This window comes from Camelus ferus, chromosome 3 (genome assembly GCF_009834535.1).
Source record: "Camelus ferus isolate YT-003-E chromosome 3, BCGSAC_Cfer_1.0, whole genome shotgun sequence".
In the NCBI taxonomy this organism is placed as follows: Eukaryota; Metazoa; Chordata; class Mammalia; order Artiodactyla; family Camelidae; genus Camelus; species Camelus ferus.
In genome coordinates, this window is record NC_045698.1 from 69,553,075 (window position 1) to 69,571,794 (window position 18,720).

The 18,720-nt window shown below is 36.7% G+C and overlaps 1 protein-coding gene across 1 annotated transcript in view; it reads right to left on the reverse strand.

Annotated features, from left to right (window-relative positions):
• The window catches only part of LOC116660016 (solute carrier organic anion transporter family member 6A1-like), a 77,441-nt gene extending 58,957 nt beyond the window's left edge, over positions 1-18,484 (reverse strand). The window contains exons 1-3 of the mRNA XM_032468499.1: positions 18,396-18,484; positions 16,248-16,756; positions 2,761-3,018 (exon numbers count right to left, since the gene is read on the reverse strand). Coding sequence (XP_032324390.1) covers positions 2,761-3,018; positions 16,248-16,756; positions 18,396-18,484 — 856 coding nt within the window. The remainder of the gene's footprint in view (positions 1-2,760; positions 3,019-16,247; positions 16,757-18,395) is intronic.
• Between the last annotated feature and the right edge of the window lie 236 nt (positions 18,485-18,720).

Here is an 18,720-nt window from a genome sequence, read left to right on the forward strand (position 1 = left end):
AGATTACCTTCTGAGTTTAGTTCTAGATCCATTTCTTCTGCAATTTTCACATTAACTTTCTGTTACCAGTTTCCCATTTTAGACCCACTGACTTCTAGAATATAAGTTCATAAGGACAAGCCATTATACAATAAAAACTTCTCTCTACTTGTCATATGGTTATATACTAGATTTTAAATTCCTTTAGGTGACAGTCTATTTCACAGCTTTTTAAAAAAAATTCACATGGCTGTAGAACAATAGTAAATAAATGTTTGTTGGAATTGTATTTGTTATCAGATTGATAGATCCAGGCAATGCTATTAGATCATTCTGACTGTATCTATTTTAATTGGAATTTAACAAATGCTCTTAAAATATTATTGTGGAAAACTGGTAAAGGTATAGATTGCAAAATAGGACACCAATAGAAATTTTCAGATGACTCTGTATCCATACGGAACGATACTTGATTCCATATCAAATAGGAAGAAGTCTCCAGAATTGTGATTCAAAACATTGATGATTCAGTTTTACATAGACATATTAACTTGGGATGATAGCAATATCAATGTGACATTTCCAACACCCTATCCTCTTAGTTCCTTGAACTCCTCTCCTTCCATGTACTTGTACTCCACTGACCTAAGCTACTGACTTAAACTTTCAGAAACAGTAACTACAAACCTTTCTTAATTGCAATTTCAAGCTGCCTACACTCAAACTATATTTATCTTTTGGGTTAACTTCGCCTAATAACCCAATTTCAACAATCCTTAAAACCCACCAAGACCTATAATCCATTGATCATGCTACTTTTCACTATACCAATGTTCCCTTCATCTCCTTTCTTCTCTCACTGTTATCTTAACACCTGTAAACTCCTGCTCTCTTTCATATCACTTCAACCGTGGATATGCTGGGTGTTCAAATATATGTCAAGATCCAGAAACTAAAGATCAGAGAGTGACAGAACTGTTTTCATAAACTAGTGGAGAAAATTAGTTTTAACTTCTCAAGGATTTGGTAGAGTATGATTTCTACATGTTAGCTGAGGCACACGAGCTGAGTACAAAAAACTGTGATGGGGTAGAGTGGACAGAAAAATGGAGTGGGAGGTGGTGGTAAATAGGCTGTTCCATAGAGGGTCAAACAAGTCACATGGGGAGACGAGGCTAGCAGGTAACTAGGAACATAGAGAACAGAATAGGAAAGATAGCAGAAAACAGTAAGAGAAGGATCTCAAAAAAAAAAAGGGATACAGGAAGAAAATATAGAAATTCAAAAAAAAACTTACATAAACTGAGTATGGACACAAAGTAGAAATTTAGTTATGTAAGAACTAAACTTTTAAAGAAAATAAGTAAAATAGCTGCATAGTTAGGTGTATGAAATGAGCACTTCTACTTGCAAAAACTATTTACTTCATTTCTAACCTTCTATTCCCAAGTAGAGGGTTCCCAGTAAATACACTGAATAGGTGTTGTCAAATGAACTGCAGATTTCTAATCACAAGCAGAAAATAAAATATATAGAATCTAGATAATATAAAGAAGACACAAAGAAAGGAGTACTCCCATTACTCATCAAGCAGCATTTTTAATGACTCAAGCAGTGATTCTAACTTTTCACCCTTTCTGGCTGGAACAGGGTTAAGGGAAGAATAGGAGTAAAGTATTCTCCATTCCTATCCTTCCATAAGCCAACTTCTAATTCAATTAGCAGTCCATTCTATAAATATAATAAATACATCACAAATATGTTTTACAAATTAATAAATATACTTATTCTACATATTTATAGTTTATAAATATATTATGAATATAAGTAAATATTAATTACTTCATAAGTCTATATGATATGTATCATATGTTATATATTTATCATATGAAATATGTAATACATAGTTTAGTTATATTACATAAATTATTGAACTTAATGTGAAATATTTTAATTTTTATTGTAAATACAAAGCATAAACACACATTACAAACACACTTTTAAACATCATAAGCATGCTTCCACACATACACACACACGAGACATCCTTATTCTTTTTCCATCATGTCTTGCTAAAGCCCAGTTTAAAGTTTTCAAAATAAGTAAATGCATTCCCATATTTTTATAAACCTATATACAACAAGAAAGTACCCATCACAAAAGTGTCAGAAATAGTGCTATGAAACTTCAAATAGCCTTTACCTACTGGGAATAGTAAAAAATTGTGGAATAAATTGAAAAAAAATGAAGAAAGCAAAGAAACCACCAATCTTTTTAGATTAAAAGTCCTATGTCAAAGTGCAGCACCCATTTTGAAATGACAGAAGTAGCTAGAAAAATTGTGACTTTTTTGTATGTGTGTAAGTTTGTTTATGTTTGTCTTTTGTACTTGTGAATATGTGTGTTCAGGTCAAATAAAGGGATCAATTAAATTATCTTGTGGAAGACATAAGGAATTACCAAAGCACTCAAAATATTTATAATATATATGAAAATTGATAAAAAGAAAAGCAATTTCACAAAATAACTATCCCAAAATATTATTTCTTCTTCCTAGGCCCATCTCTTAGATGAATAGGTAGATGATCACAGTAAGATGAGAGAATGGCATGTGTGCTATTAGGGAGCTACCATTAATCAGCTTAATAAATTTGATCATATAAATAGACATAGATGAATGAGTATACAGACAGATAAGTATCAGTCTATTTTAAGTTTCTAGAGCCAATGGTTTAAGCTAATAATGATTTGATGTATCAATAGTAGCTTTTAAAATCTTACCTTCAGTTACTACATTCATTTGATAATTTCTACCACTAAGGTATGGAAAAGCAAATAAAAGTGATCCAAATCCTACTAAAAAGGAAGAAACTGCAATCCATCTTGGTATGTTTCCTTTCCCTCCGCAGTATGCTATAAACACAACTACCAGGCAAAATGAAATATCGTAACTCAATGACAACACAAGACTCCCAATGGTTGTCAGATGATTATCCTGAAAACTGTTGCTGCTCAGATTTACAAGACCAAACACAATACCTAAAATGTGAAAAGAAAAGAAGAAAGCAATAATATGCATAAAATTATTTTTACAAAGACAAAGTAAATCATTAAAAAATGAACAATTTACAACGATTTAAGTTTATTTTACGTTATTCTGAATGTTTGAGATCTATAAGCACATAATTCCTTTTCTAAAACACTAATAGGTCTTAATCTCTATGAAATATTTGCTACTTGAATTTTTTAATTAATTTAAAATTATATTTATGAGTAATTTACTGAAAAATATGCTCTTTTTAATCATCTCACTGTACTGATCCTATATTTTAATGTATTATGTTTCAGTTAAAATGTATAGCCTGTTGCACAGCAAAGGAAACTACACACAAAATGAAAAGACTGGGAGAAAATATTTTCAAATGATGCAATCAAAAGGGCTTAACTTTCAAAATATACAAACAGCTCATACAACTCAATAACAAAAAATCAAACAACCCAATCAAAAAAGGGCAGAAGGCCTGAACAGACACTTCTCCAAGGAAGACATACAGATGGCCAATAGGCACAAGAAAAAATGCGCAATATCGCTAATTATTAGAGAAATGCAAATCAAAACTACAATGAGGTATCACCTTACACTAGTCAGAATGGCCATCTTTAAAAAGTCCACAAACGAAAAATGCTAGAGAGGGTGTGGAGAAAATGGAACCCTTCTATGTTGTTGGTAGGAATGTAATTTGGTACAGCCCCCATGGAAAATAGTTTGGAGATTACTTAAAAAACTAAAAATAGACTTACCATAATCCAGCAATCCCACTCCTGGGCATATATCTGGAGAAAACTCCAATTTGAAAACATACATGCACCCCAATGTTCACAGCAGCACTATTTACAACAGCCAAGACATGGAAGCAACCTAAACGTTAATTGACGGATGACTGGATAAAGAATATGTGGGGTGTGTATATACATACTACTCAGCCATTAAAAATAATGAAGTAATGCCATTTGCAGCAACAAGGATGGACCTAGAGATTATCATACTAAGTGAAGTAAGTCAGACAGAGAAAGATAAATATCAAAATATCACATGATATCACATGTGGAATCTAAAAAAAAAATGAAACAAATGACCTTATTTACAAAACAGAAATGGACTCACAGATATAGAAAACAAACTTATGCTTACCAAAGAAGAAGGTCGGGGGAGGGATAAAGAGGGATAAATTATGAGTTTGGGATTAGCAGATACAAACTACTACATATAAAATAGATAAACAAGGTCCTAATGTATAGCACAGGGAACTATATTCAATATATTATCATAACTTATAATGAAAAAGAGTATGTGTGTATATATGTATGACCGAATCACTATGCTGTACATCAGAAACTAGCACAACAGTGTAAATCAACTATACTTCAATAAAAAAGAATAAATAACAATCTAATCTTATCTCCCATCTAGAATAGGAAATAAAATGTTGAAAAAGTTGAAGCCCAACATGTACTTCTCAAATGCATTCTTCTTTCTCACTCCATAACCCATACCCTACATCTGAAGTTTACAATTTCTAAACCATTTTAACACTTTTTTTTGACAATGTATTCATCCTTAAACAATGTAGAGTATCATTTGTCATGTGTCTATCTCTGGGGTTAGGGTATTAACTCCCCTTCTAATTCAGGAATATTATATAACCAAATTTGTACAGTTATCTTCCACAGCACTATAAAATAGTAAGGGAAAGAGAAAAAATTAAAAACTGAAATACACACACACACAAAATGTATATGTTTGTGTGTGTGTACACATAAAACAAACAAGAAAAATGCCAGCTGCTAGTTATTCTTCTAAGTGGTTATGAGACCACAGTCAATATTTATTAACTTCCTTATTCCATTATTCACCCTCTCTTCTTCCCCTTTATCTCAGATAACATACATAGGTTGCAATCATAAAGCATATGCCTCCACCCTACAGAACAGTGCCCAAACTTTTGATTGTTGTCTCCTAGCTGAAGCCTCATCTGAGTCTTCAATAGGACATTATAATTACCAGTAAGGCCAAGAGTTTCTGGTTACTGAGCTATGTAGTAAGACCAGTGAATTCCATGAATATGAACTTTCTGATGTACTTCTTTTGCTGTAAAATGAGTTCCTTCATTAAAAGCAAAATGATCAGGATGGTGTATAAGGCATTTATTAAGTCCAATTACAGTTGTTCTGGCAGAACCATGGTGATAAAAGAACCTAGATCTACAATAAATATCTATTTCAGTGAGAAGAGATTATCTCCCACTCTGTAATAGAAGTAGATAACATAATCAACCTGCCTCCAGGTAGCTGGTTGGTTTCATTAGAGGATGGAGTTATTTCCTGGATTGTATTGCAATTTTCCCACTGGCCATTCAGGTACTCAGAAATGCAATAGCCAGATCAGTGCTGGTGAAGATAAATCCTTGCATTCAGTTCTCCTACAACTTCATCCTTGATGCAATTGTCACTATAAATACAAGTCCATTGAACAAGACAAACAATGGCAAAGGAAAGAGGCTGATTAATAATCACAAGATGATCTAACCAACGAGGTGAAAGACTTATACACGGAAAACTATAAATCATTGATGAAGGAAATTAAAGAAGACTTTAAAAAATGGAAAGATATCCTGTGCTCCTGGAATGGAAGAATCAGTACTGTTAAAATGGTCATACTGCACAAGGTAATCTACAGATTTAATGCAATCTCTATCAAATTATCCAGGACATATTTCACAGAACTAGAACAAATCATAATAAAATTTATATGGAACCACAAAAGACCTAGAATTGCCAAAACATTACTGAAGAAAAAGAAAGAGGCTGGAGGAATAACTCTCCCAGACTTCAGACAATACTACAGAGCTACAGTAGTAATCAAGACAGCATGGTATTGGTACAAAAACAGACGTATGGACCAATGGAACAGAATAGAGAGCCCAGAAATGAACCCACAAACTTTTGGTCAACTAATCTTCGACAAAAGAGGCAAAAATATACAATGGAATAAAGACAGTCTCTTCAGCAAATGGTGTTGGAAAAACTGGACAGCAGCATGTAAATCAATGAAATTAGAACACTCCCTTACACCATACACAAAAATAAACTCAAAATGGATCAAAGACTTAAACATAAGACAAGATACAATAACATCCCAGAAGAAAATATAAGCAAAACATTATGTCACATACATCTCAAAAATGTTCTCCTAGGGCAGTCTACCCACACAAAAGAAATAAAAGCAAGAATAAACAAATGTGACCTAATTAAACTTACAAGCTTCTGCACAGCAAAGGAAACCATAAGTAAAACAAAATGATAACCTACTGAATGGGAGAAAACTTTTGCAAATGATGAAACCGACAAAAGCTTGATCTCCAGAATATATAAGCAGCTCATATGAATTAATAAGAAAAAAACAAACAACCCAATCCAAAAATGGGCAGAAGACCTAAACAAGCAATTCTCCAAGGAAGACATACAAATGATCAACAGGCACATGAAAAAATGCTCAATATCACTAATTATCAGAGAAATGCAAATCAAAACTACAATGACACCAGTTAGAATGGCCATCATTCAAAAGTCCACAAATAACAAATACTGGAGAGGCTGTAGAGAAAAGGGAATCCTCCTACACTGCTGGTGGGAATGCAGTTTGGTGCAGCCACTGTGGAAAACAGTGTGGAGATTCCTGAAAAGACTAGGAACAGACTTATCATATGACCCAGGAATCCCGCTCCTGGGCATATATCCAGAAGGAACTCTACTTCAAAAAGACACCTGCACCCCAATGTTCATAGGAGCATTATTTACAATAGGCAAGACATGGAAACAGCCTAAATGTCCATCAACTGATGACTGGATAAAGAAGATGTAGTATATTTATACAGTGGAATACTATACAGCCATAAAATGACAACATAACACCATTTGCAGCAACATAAATGTCCCTGGAGACTGTCATTCTAAGTGAAGTAAGCCAGAAAGAGAAAGAAAAATACTATATGAGATTGCTCATATGTGGAATCTAAAAAAAAAAAAGAACAAATACAAAACAGAAACAGACTCATAGACATAGAATACAAACTTGTGGTTGCCAAGGGAGCAGGGGGTGGGAAGGGACAGACCGGGATTTCAAAATTTGTAGATACTGGCAGACATATGCAGAATAGATAAACAAGATTATACTGTATAACACAGGGATATATATACAAGATCTTGTGGTAGCTCACAGCAAAAAAAAAAAAAATGTGACAATGAATATATGTTCATGCATAACTGAAAAGTTGTGCTTTACATTGGAATTTGACACATTATAAAATGACTATAACTCAATGAAAAAAAGTTAAAAAAATCACAAAATGATTATCTGTCTACCTTGTTACTGAGAAGTTCCTCTGCAATAGATTTCTTTGGTGAACATTCACATAGGATAACTTTGCCTATTCAGAGAGACCTAATACTTACCCAACCCTTTCCTAGTTATCAAACAGCCAAACCAGTAAGCAATGGCAGCATAGTATCTAGGCAATATCAACTCTTTAATATTAGTCTTGCCCAGTGGGAGGATTTCCTTTTCCCTCTGTTTTTCAGGGCTTTAATGCTATATATAGAATTATACTACAGCATACTTTTGCCTTCAAAAAAACCACAAGTTCATAAAAAATTATGTTCTTTCTTAGTAATGGGAGGTGTAAATGAAGAAATTTTTCCTTCATTTGAGAACATGTAGCTCTGCACACACCATACCAATTGGTCCCTAAAGACAATGCTGAAGTCACAGGCAAATTTTTGGTGTATAAGATAAGATATTATCTCCAGGACAGATTTTTTGTTAGTCATTCTGGGAGAGGCTGGCATCTAATTCCAGTATGAGTCTAGCAATAAGGAGTGGTAAAGTCAGCCATGGGGGCAATCCTCATTCCCTTAACTCAGAAGCAGCAAATTCAGTGGCTCCAAACAAGGAATTGCTTTTTTTTCAGACAAAGGAAAAGTAGCTGCTCCTATTGGAAAATGAGGTTTAGAATTTTAGGATTTATGGTTGTCAGATTTACTGAATTCCACTCAAATGCCTTTGTCCCATTTCTCAAGGTTCCACTCCTCTCCAATCAATGCCCCAACTCTCAGATAAGTGATCTTGTGAATTTATGAATTTAACTTATGTTGTAATTTTACAACTGTGAATTAGAGTTGGTACTGTTCCAAATATGTAGTATGTGGCTAAAAGTGGTAAGACTCTCACAGAACCATCAGAGAAGCTCATACATTTTCTAATTATGTCCTAAATTTCTCATTTTCTTCCTGTAAATTGTTCAGGACAATGAGAAGCATTGACCACAATCTTTGTGGTCAAAAGTTCCACCACAGGAGTCAATTGCAGAAGCTACTAGTCTCCCAAGTCTTGCCTCTAATAAGACCTTTATACCAGGCAACATTTTAAATAACTCTTTTGTCACTACATGCCATTAATTTCCAGTGTACCATTTTCCACAGGCACAAACATTGCTTTTTTCATTGTTTTCAAGCTTAATGAGGTCAGAAAACCAATTCCAGATTCCCATCTCTGAGGGATGATTTGCTTGTATTTTTCCTAGTTCAAAGCCTGGTATGGAATACTACATAAAAAATACGATTTTTATAATTTATAGACAAATTAGTTTTATTACACTGATAAAGCTAAAATTTCAGTCAAAAACTTTTCAAATATCTTTGTATAATATATGATGATATTTACAAAATGAAGGAGTATTATACCTGCTATACACCCATACAGTTTAACCAACCTCTTACCATACTTACCTCTAATGAAACGTTATTCATTTTTCTTCTGAAGAATATATTTTTAATATGATCTTATTTGTTCTTATAAAATTAACTGCAATTCATTAAAGTTGCTTTTTATAGTTTTGCAGTAAAGAATTGTCTCAGCAGGCCTGAGTGCTCAAAAAAGGCCTGACTTCAAGACACACAGAAGCTTGGCCTGGTTTCTTCTGGACTTTGTCTCGTGTGCCTTTTCCCATTGCTAATTTCAATCTGCATCTTTTCACTGTAATAAATCATAACCATGAACGTAACACCTTCTTCCAAGTCCTTCTAGTGAATCATTCAGTCTGAGTGAGGTCTTAGGGATCAGCAATATAGCAGTTAATAAATCTAAAGTTGTTAAGGTCTCCAAATGACTCTTCACTGCAGATCATAGTATTTTAATTGAGAAAACACTCTCTACAAGTATGTAAGTATCTAATAAACTTAGAGAAAACACTACTAAATAATGTCTTCAGTTTTATTTTTGTACTGATGTATTTTGGCTAAAATACTTCATTCAGAGAATCTTTCTTTGACAAATACTTTATAAGAAAAAATTCAAGTAAGTTGTCCCCAATTATGATTATTTTGAGTGTTTCACCAAATTTAAGTGTGTAAAGCCACAGACCTCCTTAATTTCATTCTATTATATGAAAATGAGTCATTGTAATTCAGTATACTAATATAAGAACAAAAGCCACATAAACATCAAAATGCAGAAAAAGCATTTAATAAAATCCAGTATCTTTCCATAACAAAAACACTCAATGAACTACGAATAAAAGTCAACTTCTTCAATCTGATGAAGTACCTATATGGAGAACCTACAAAATACTTACAAATTTAATTAGAGTTACAGTATGACCCAGCAATACAACTCCTAGGTATAAACTTCAGAGAAATGAAAATAAGTACCCACACAAAAACTTACAGACATTTCTATTTCCACATGTAAGGAACTTAGAAGTCACCTATTTCCTAACATGTAACAAAACTGTTCAGACTGAAAAATTAACAACCCATCTTGGATAAATAAAAGAAGGGAAGACACAGAGCAAACCTGACAAAATTTTTAATTTGTCATTATAATTCATTAGTCCATACATTTATATATTTTGCTCCTTTTATTTTTTAATTGATGTATAGTTGATTTACAATGTTGTGTTAGTTTCAAGTGTACAGCAAAGTGATTCAATTATGTGTGTGTGTGTATATATATATATATACACACACACACATATATATCTTCTTTTTCAGATTATTTTCCATTATAGGTAATTATAAGATATTAAATATAGTTCCCAGTGATATAGAGTAAGCCATTTTTGGTGATCGATTTTATATATAGGAGTGTGTATATGTTAATCCCAAACTCCTAACCTATCCCTCCCCCACTCTTTCCCCTTTGGTAACCATGAATTTCTTTTCTGTCTGTGAGTTCATTTCTATTTTGTAAATAAGTTCATTTGCTTCATTTTTTTAGATTCCACACATAAGCAATAACATATGATATTCGACTTCTCTTATCTGATTTACTTCATTTAATATGGTAATCTCTAGGTCCATCCATGTTGCTGCAAATGGCGTTATTTCATTCCTTTCCCTGGCTAATATTCCATTTTATATACACACTGCATCTTCTTTATCCCTTCATCTGTCAGTGGAGATTTAGGTGGCTCCGTGTCTTGGCTATTGTAAATAGTGCTACCGTGAACATTGGGGTGCATGTATCTTTTTGAATTAAGGGTTTTTTTCCCCAGATATATACCCAGAAGTGGGATTGATGGATCATATCATAACTCTATTTTTAGTTTTTTCTTGAGAAAAAAAGAACAGAGCTGGAGAAATCACGCTTCCTGACTTTAGGCTATACTACAAAGCCACAATAATCAAAACACTATGGTACTGGAATAAAAACAGACATATAGATCAATGGAATAGGATAGAAAGCCCAGAAATAAACCCACACACTTATGGTCAATTAATCTACAACAAAGGAGGCAAGAAATATGATGGACTAAAGACAGTCTCTTCAATAAGTAGTGCTGGGAAAACTGGACAGGAATGAAATGTAAAGGAATGAAATTATAACATTCTCTAATATCATACATAAAAATAAACTCAAAACAGATTAAAGACCTAAATGTAAGACCAGATACTCTAAGGATACTAGAGGAAAACATAGGCAGAACATTCTTTGACATAAATCACAGAAATATTTTTTTGGATCTATCTTTTAGAGTAATGGAAATAAAAACAAAAAAACCCAAATGGGACCTAATTAAACTTAAAAGCTTTTGCACAACAAAGGCAGCCATAAACAAAATGAAAAGACAATATACAGAATGGGAGAAAATATTTGCAAATGGTGTGACTGACAAGGGATTAATTTGTAAAATATACACACAGCTCATACAGCTCAATATCAAAAAGAACATACAACCCATCAAAAATGGGCAAAATATCTAAATAGATATTTCTCCAATGAAGACATCCACGTGGCCAATGCGCACATGAAAAGATGCTCAATATCTCTAATTATCAGAGAAATGCAAATCAACACTCCAATGAAGTATCACCTCACACCAGTGATAATGGCAATCTTCAAAGTCTACAAATAAATGCTGGAGAAAGTGTGGAGAAAAAGGAACCCTCCTACACTGTTGGTGGGAATGTAATTTGGTGCAGCCACTATGGAGACCAGTATGGAAGTTCCTTAAAAAACTAAAAATAGAGTTACCATGAGTCCAAACATTTACATTTTGTGTTTGATTTCCAGGAATATCTGCTGTATGGTTAAAATAAATGGCAGTTTCTTTTAGGGCTTTGATAGGAGCCCTTGAATACTCAGACCATGACCTGAGCTGAGAGTTAACAAATCAAAGTTTGTCATTTTCTCTTCATAACTGCTTAAGGAGACACAAAAGACTCCATTGAACACCAGAGTCCTTATGGACATCATTACCACCATAACATAAAGTACAGCATCCACTTGGCTTTCAAGGTATGTGCTTCATTTGAAAGGTCATCCCAACCAAGCACAGGTGTTAGCTTGATTAATTATGATGCCACTACATGCCAAGAACTACTACCGATCTGATCAAAGAGCTCAAATTAAAGGCATAATAAAACCAATCCTAAAATTCCATTCTTTATAAATATATCTTCTGGGCTACTGTTGATATCAATTTCATAAAAGTGTTGATCCAATCAAAAGAGAGAAACCACATAGTAATTTGAACAGGAAAAGTTTGATATAAAGAATTATTAACCTACATGCACCCCAATGTTCTTAGCAGCCAAGACATGGAAAAAACCTAAATGTCCATCGACAGATGACTAGATAAAGAAGTTGTGGTAAATTTATACAGTGGAATACTACTCAGCCATAAAAAAGAATATTTGCAGCAACACAGATGGACCTGGAGATTGACATTCTAATTGAAGTAAGCCAGAAAAAGAAAAATACCATATGATATCACTTGCATGTGGAATCTAAAAAAAGACAAATGAGCTTATTTACAAAACAGAAACAGACTCACAGAATATAGAAAACAAACTTATGGTTACCAGGGGGGAAAAGGGGTGGGAAGGTGGGAAGGGATAAATTGAAAGTTTGAGATTTGCAGATACTAACTACTATATAGAAAATAAATAAACAATATGTTTATACTGTATAGCACAGGGTACTATATTCAATAATTTATAGTAACCTATAATGAAAAACAATATGAAGATAAATATATATGTATATGTATTACTGAACTGTTATGCTGTACACCAGAAATTGACACAACATTGTAAACTGACTATACTTCAATAAATTTAAAAAAGATTGTGACAGCTGGCAAAGAAAAATATCTAAAGGGCTTAGGTCCATTTTCACAGAGCAGGCAAAAAGGATGAGTTTGGAGCAAAAAGGCAATAAACTGATACTGATACTGATACTGATACACAGAGGCAATAAATTGACAAATGGATTCTGAAAGAGTTTGTATTGGCATCCAACCCTACATAAACTCTTTCAGAAAAAAGAAGAAAGGAACACATCCCAATTAATCAATGAGGCCAGTATAACCTGATACTGAATACAGACAAAAGCATTCCAAGTAAACTATAGACCAGCCTTCTCATTAAAAAAAATTCTTTGCAAAATTTCGGCAAATTGAATCCAGCAATATATAAAAAAGATAATAGGCCAATAACAAAGGTTTATCCCCAGAATGCAAGGTTGGTTAAACATCCAAAAATCAAAAAACACAATATATAATGTTAATAAAATAAATAAAAGAGAAACATATGATGGTCTCAATAGCTAATGGAAAAAAACACTTGATAAAATTCAACACCACTGATGAAAATTCCTAACCAACTAAGAATAAAAGGAAACATCTGCAAACTGATAAAGGTCATCTACAGAAAATCTGCAGTTAACATATTTAATTGTGAAACGCTAAATGATTTCTACCTAAAAACAGGAAAAATAAATGAACATCTCTTTTCAAAACTTCTCTTCAGCATTGTACTGGACGTCCCAGAGAGTGCAACAAAGCAAGAAAAAGAAATAAAAAGCATACAGATTGGGAAGAAAGAAGTAAAAATGTCCTAATTCAAGATTACATGATCATGTAGTTAAAAATCCTAAGAAATCTGCCACAAGACTTCTAAAACTAGTAAGTTAATTTACCAAACTTGCAGGATAGAAGACCTAAGTAAGTAAGTAGATATATCATAGTCAGGCATCAGAACATTTAATATTGTTAAAATGTCAATTTTCTCCAAACGTATAGAATCAAAGAATCCCCAATTAAAATCCCAGTAAGCTTTTTTTTAACAGAATTCAACAAATTGATTCTAAAATTAATGTGGAAAGGCAAAGTATCTAGAATAGCCAAAACAACCTTCAAAAAGAACAAAGTCAGAAAAATATCTGATTCCAAAACATACAATAAAACCAGAGTAATCAATGCAATACAGTATTTGCATCAATTAGACATATTAGGTCAACAGAACAGGATAGAGAAGCTAGAAATAGACTCAGAGAGAGATCAGAATTTCAGCAAAAGTGCCAAGGTAATGCAATGTGTTAAAAGACAGTCTGTTTGATATATCATGCTAGAATAGTTTCTATATGGAAAAAATGAATCTTGACCCTTTCCATACACAAAAAAATCCATTCAAAATGGGTCAGAGATGTAAACATAAGAGCTAAACCATAAAACTTCTAAAAGACAACAAAGAAAATCTTAATGACACTGAGTTAGGCAATACTTTCTTTGATAGAAAACAAAAAGAATGAACAATTAAAAATTAATAAACTGGACTTCAACAAAAGAACACTTCAAGAAGACACAAGAAAATGGAAAGACAAGAAAAGGCAGATCTGTGGGGAGAGGGAGAGAGGGAGGCAGGCAGGCACCGCCTGAGTCTGGTCATAAGAAATGATTAAAAAAAACCCATATTGAAGTTCAACATACAGAATGAAGGACCCATATACGTTAAAACTTACATGGACATAAGAAGTGGGAAAAAATGAGGAACTGCTGCAGATTAAAGAAGTCTAAAACAAGACAACTAAATGTGACGTGTGTTCCTGGACTGAATTTTGTACCGAAAAGGAAAAGGAGACAATGCTGAGACAGTTGGCAACATGTGAGTGGGGCCACCAATCATAAAGTGATGGCAGTGTCACACTGGGATTCCTGACTGGGCGGGCTGATTATGTAGGAGAGTGTCCTCACTTTGGGAAGATACACACTAGAGTATTGAGCAGTAATGGGCCCCCATGTCTGAAAAAGTCTATATGTATAGGACAGAAAAGGTGAAGGAACAAATGTGGTAAAGTATAAACAACTGGAGAATCTGGGTGAAAGGGAGGCAGGAATTCTTTGTATTACTTTTGAACCCATTCAGTGCTTTTGAAATTGTTTCAAAACTGTTTAAAATGTAACAATAAACAATAAATAGATTATTTGATAAATAGATAAGTGAAGCGATATACCATATTTATGAAAGTAAGACTCAATATTATACCCAAACTGTGCTAATGATCTGTATGAAGTCAGTTAACAAGTAGGGGAGCTAAAAACCATTCACTGCAACTGCTTATTAAAAACCTTTACTGGCTCCACATTACCCACCCACCTAGTAAGGGGACAATGCCTGTAAAGCACCTGACTTACTAACCTAGTACATTAATGGTAAGTAAACGCCTTTTAGTATCCCGTCAAAACTCAGTCTGGTATTTAAAGACCTTCATAATGTGGCCACAATTTGTCTTTTCCTTTTTTTTTTTTTTACTCATTTATGTATTTAATACAAATTTATTGTCTTTTCTGCCTCAGTCACTATATTAGGTCCTGGGGAGACACAATGAATAAAATAAATTTAATTGCCGTTTTCGGTGGTTAGGTGAAACTCTTATCCAAGCCAAACTCATCACTAACCATTCTGAAAAAGGGCTTTCCTGTATCTCAATGTTTTTCATTTCCTTATTCAATAAACATGCAACTACATTCCCAGTTATCACTGTACCCACTTATCAAGGCACGATTCAAAAGCTTCTTTCTCAAAGAAACTTCTTTGATGATTTCTCAAGTCAAATAATGACCATTTATTTGTTCCTCTCATATAGTTCTTATTACATATAGCCTTTTTACTTAAGTTATTTAGACAAAGAAATTTAGAGCAGAAAGAGATCATGTCTGGCAAACTCCAGTACCATTAGTGTAAACCGGTTTGTAAAGAATCTAGGTTTAATAGGACTGGTGAGGGCTGTGGCCAAGTAAAGAATATACGCCCCCGCCTTTAAAAGCATTCGAATTCACATTCTTCTTCAAACTGTGGGCAAAGGTACACCTTCTAGTTGGGTTCTCTGATATAGACTGAGGTCCCACTCCACCTCCTCAGCTCACACATAAGGAAACAAGATCCAGGCAGGAAGTACCTTGGCCAGTGTGTCTCAAAGTTCTGGGCAGAAGCAGAAACAACCTGGTGGTCACAGACACTGTTTTCAACTTTTTTAATCCCCCAGCTGATTCAGCCTTGAGTGACTGAATGTCTCAGGGTTGGTGACCAAACACAGGTTAAATGACTCAACAGTACGCTCTCTGCATCTGGCTATCTGGAGGCCAGGCCCCTTTCACTCACACTGTGAGGTGGGATTGCCTCAGTCAGGTGCCTGATGAGGTGAAGCTGTGACCGGAGCCCATACCCAAGGGAGCGGCCGTTTAACCTGCTTTGATTCCGGACATACCTCGACAACGCTGGGGAGTGCAGCGACATCAAGCCGGGCCCCCACACGGTTCTCCACACACACACCTAGCCCCTTCCCCCCTCCCCCACGTAGGCAGACCCCTGGCGCCCCCCTTCGCCCCCAACAAAGCCTCTCCTCTACCCAGCCCCCACCTCAGGCTTACCTTGAGAGATGACCAAGATGCAGAAAAAAACTAGGAAGAAGCTGACGTTGTTAAAACACGGACAGCGGGGAATAACCACACAGCCTAAGCCGCAAAGCCCCTCCAAACTCTCTTTCTGTTGTTCTTGTACCTTCTTGGTACTGGAGGGCGAGGTGTGAGACAGGTTGCTTTCCTTTTCTTGTAATTCTGCCTGGCTGGCTGGAACGGTCCTCAAGCCTGTGTTTTCTTCCCCAGCTTCCCTGGCCTGCAAGGGCTTGTGGACCTCGGCAGGCTCAGCCTGCGAGGCCTTGGGCTCCACTTCCGCTAGGTTTTCCTGCATGGCGCTCCCCGGGCCGGCTGGGGCGGGGTCATGGCTCACGTCGGTCCGCGCAGGGCGGGCGGGGCGCGGGCGCGGCTCCCACTGGCGCAGAGCGGCCTGCTCTTCGAGCTCCAACCGAAAAGCCTGCGAGGCTCGGGCGTGGGGGCCAACGGGGCATCCGCAACCCAGACCTCCAGAGGGAACGTTTCTCCTTGGGCAGAGGCAGACGTCCCGTGGGGAGGTTGACAGTTGGCCCGGCTGACAGTTGGCCTGGGAGAACTTCCAGGGCTGTATAATTCTTTGCTCCCACGTGGGGGAGGAGGAGGGGTGGGGAAGCTAGTACTGCTGGATTCTGGTAACTGCTCACACAGACAGGGAACGCCACAGTAACTCTAATGGAAAGTATCCATTAGATGGTTTGATTCACTAGCATCAGAGGATGAGAGGGCAGGACCAGAGATGGCAGGACCAGGAGAGGGCAGGCCCAGGAGCAGGCAGGACCAGGTGAGGGCGGGACAGGTGAGGTCAGGCCCATGAGAGCACAGGACCAGGAGAGGGCAGGCCCAGGAGAGAGCAGGACCCAGTGAGGGTAGTCCCAAGAGAGGGCAGAACCAGTAGAGGGCAGGTCCAGGTGAAGGCAGGTCCAGGAGGGGGCAGGACTAGAAGAGGGCAGGCTCATGTGAGCACAGGCCCAGGAGAGGGCAGACCCAGGAGAAGTCAGGACAATGTTAGGGCAGGCCCAGGGTAAGGCAGGAACAAGAGATCAGGCCCACGAGAGTGCAGGACCAGGTCAGGGCAGGCCCTCTCCTGGGCCTGCCCTCACCTTGGCCTGCCCTCACCTAGTCCTGCCCTCTGCTGGGCCTGCCCTCACCTGGTCCTGCCCTCTCCTGGGCCTGCCCTCACCTTGGCCTGCCCTCACCTAGTCCTGCCCTCTGCTGGGCCTGCCCTCACCTGGTCCTGCCCTCTCCTGGGCCTGCCCTCACCTGGGCCTGCTCTCTCCTGGGCCTGCCCTTACCTGGGCCTAAACTCTCCTGGGGTTGCACTGACCTGAGCCTGCACTCACTTGGGCCTGCCACACGTGCGCCTGCCCTCTCTTGGTTTTGCCCTATCCTGATCCTGCTTGCACCTGGGCCTACCCTCTCCTGGGTATGACCTCTCCTGGGCATGCTCTCACATGGTCCTGCCCTCTCCTGGGCCTGCCCTCACCTTGTCCTGCCCTCACCTGGGCCTGCCCTCACCTGGGTCTACCTTCACCCTGTTCCGCCCTCTCCTGCGTTTGCATTCTCCTGGACCTGCCCTCACCTGGTGCTGCTCTGCCCTCTCCTGGGCCTGCCCTCTCCTGGGCCATTCCTCTTCTGGGCCAAATATTATTAGATCTCTCTGCAGTGCTTTACGATACATATCATGCCTTTCTTTAGCACTTTACTTTAAGCCATCTTATTCAAGAATTAGTTGTATTTTGATTTCATTAAACTAGGGCTAAGAATTGTGGTAGGAAAGGTATGTTTTCTTTGTGTCTTTTCTAAGACTTATTCAGTGTATGACAGATCTTTGTGGACACCTCCCTTAAATATTGATGTCTACCTATTACACAAAATTTGCTTTCTCTTGACTCTTATCTATAGCTTACTCTTCCTGGCAACACAACTCCTTTCTTTTTTCTTTTGCTCAGTTTTCCTTCTCTATTCTAGTGAAAGTGCTTTGATACCAAAATAAGCTTACACAGTATTCATTCATTTCACATGTATGAAATATGTATGTGTAATATACATGTATAGAAATAAATGTTACACTGTAATGGGACTGTAGCAGATCCCTTAGTACTTACATGTCTTGTTAAAATTAATTACCTTGTACTCCCCTCAGAAATAGCCCTGGAGTTGACGAATAGGTGGAATATAATTCGAGGAATTGCTCCAAGGTCCTGTTGCTCCTTCATATATCCTGCTTTGCTGTCTGAAATTCCACATGTCCTTTCTGATAAACATTGTAGTTCCAGAAAAATCCTGCTAAAATATAAGTATTTGCTTAATAATCATAAGCACGTTAACTCTTCAATACCTTAGTATAAACTTGTTTATTTTTTTTAAACAGCTAGTTGCCTAGTTGTGGAATGCTTTCTTTCCCTCCACTTATTATTCTTTCATTCGTCCTCACATTCAGCACTTAATTTTT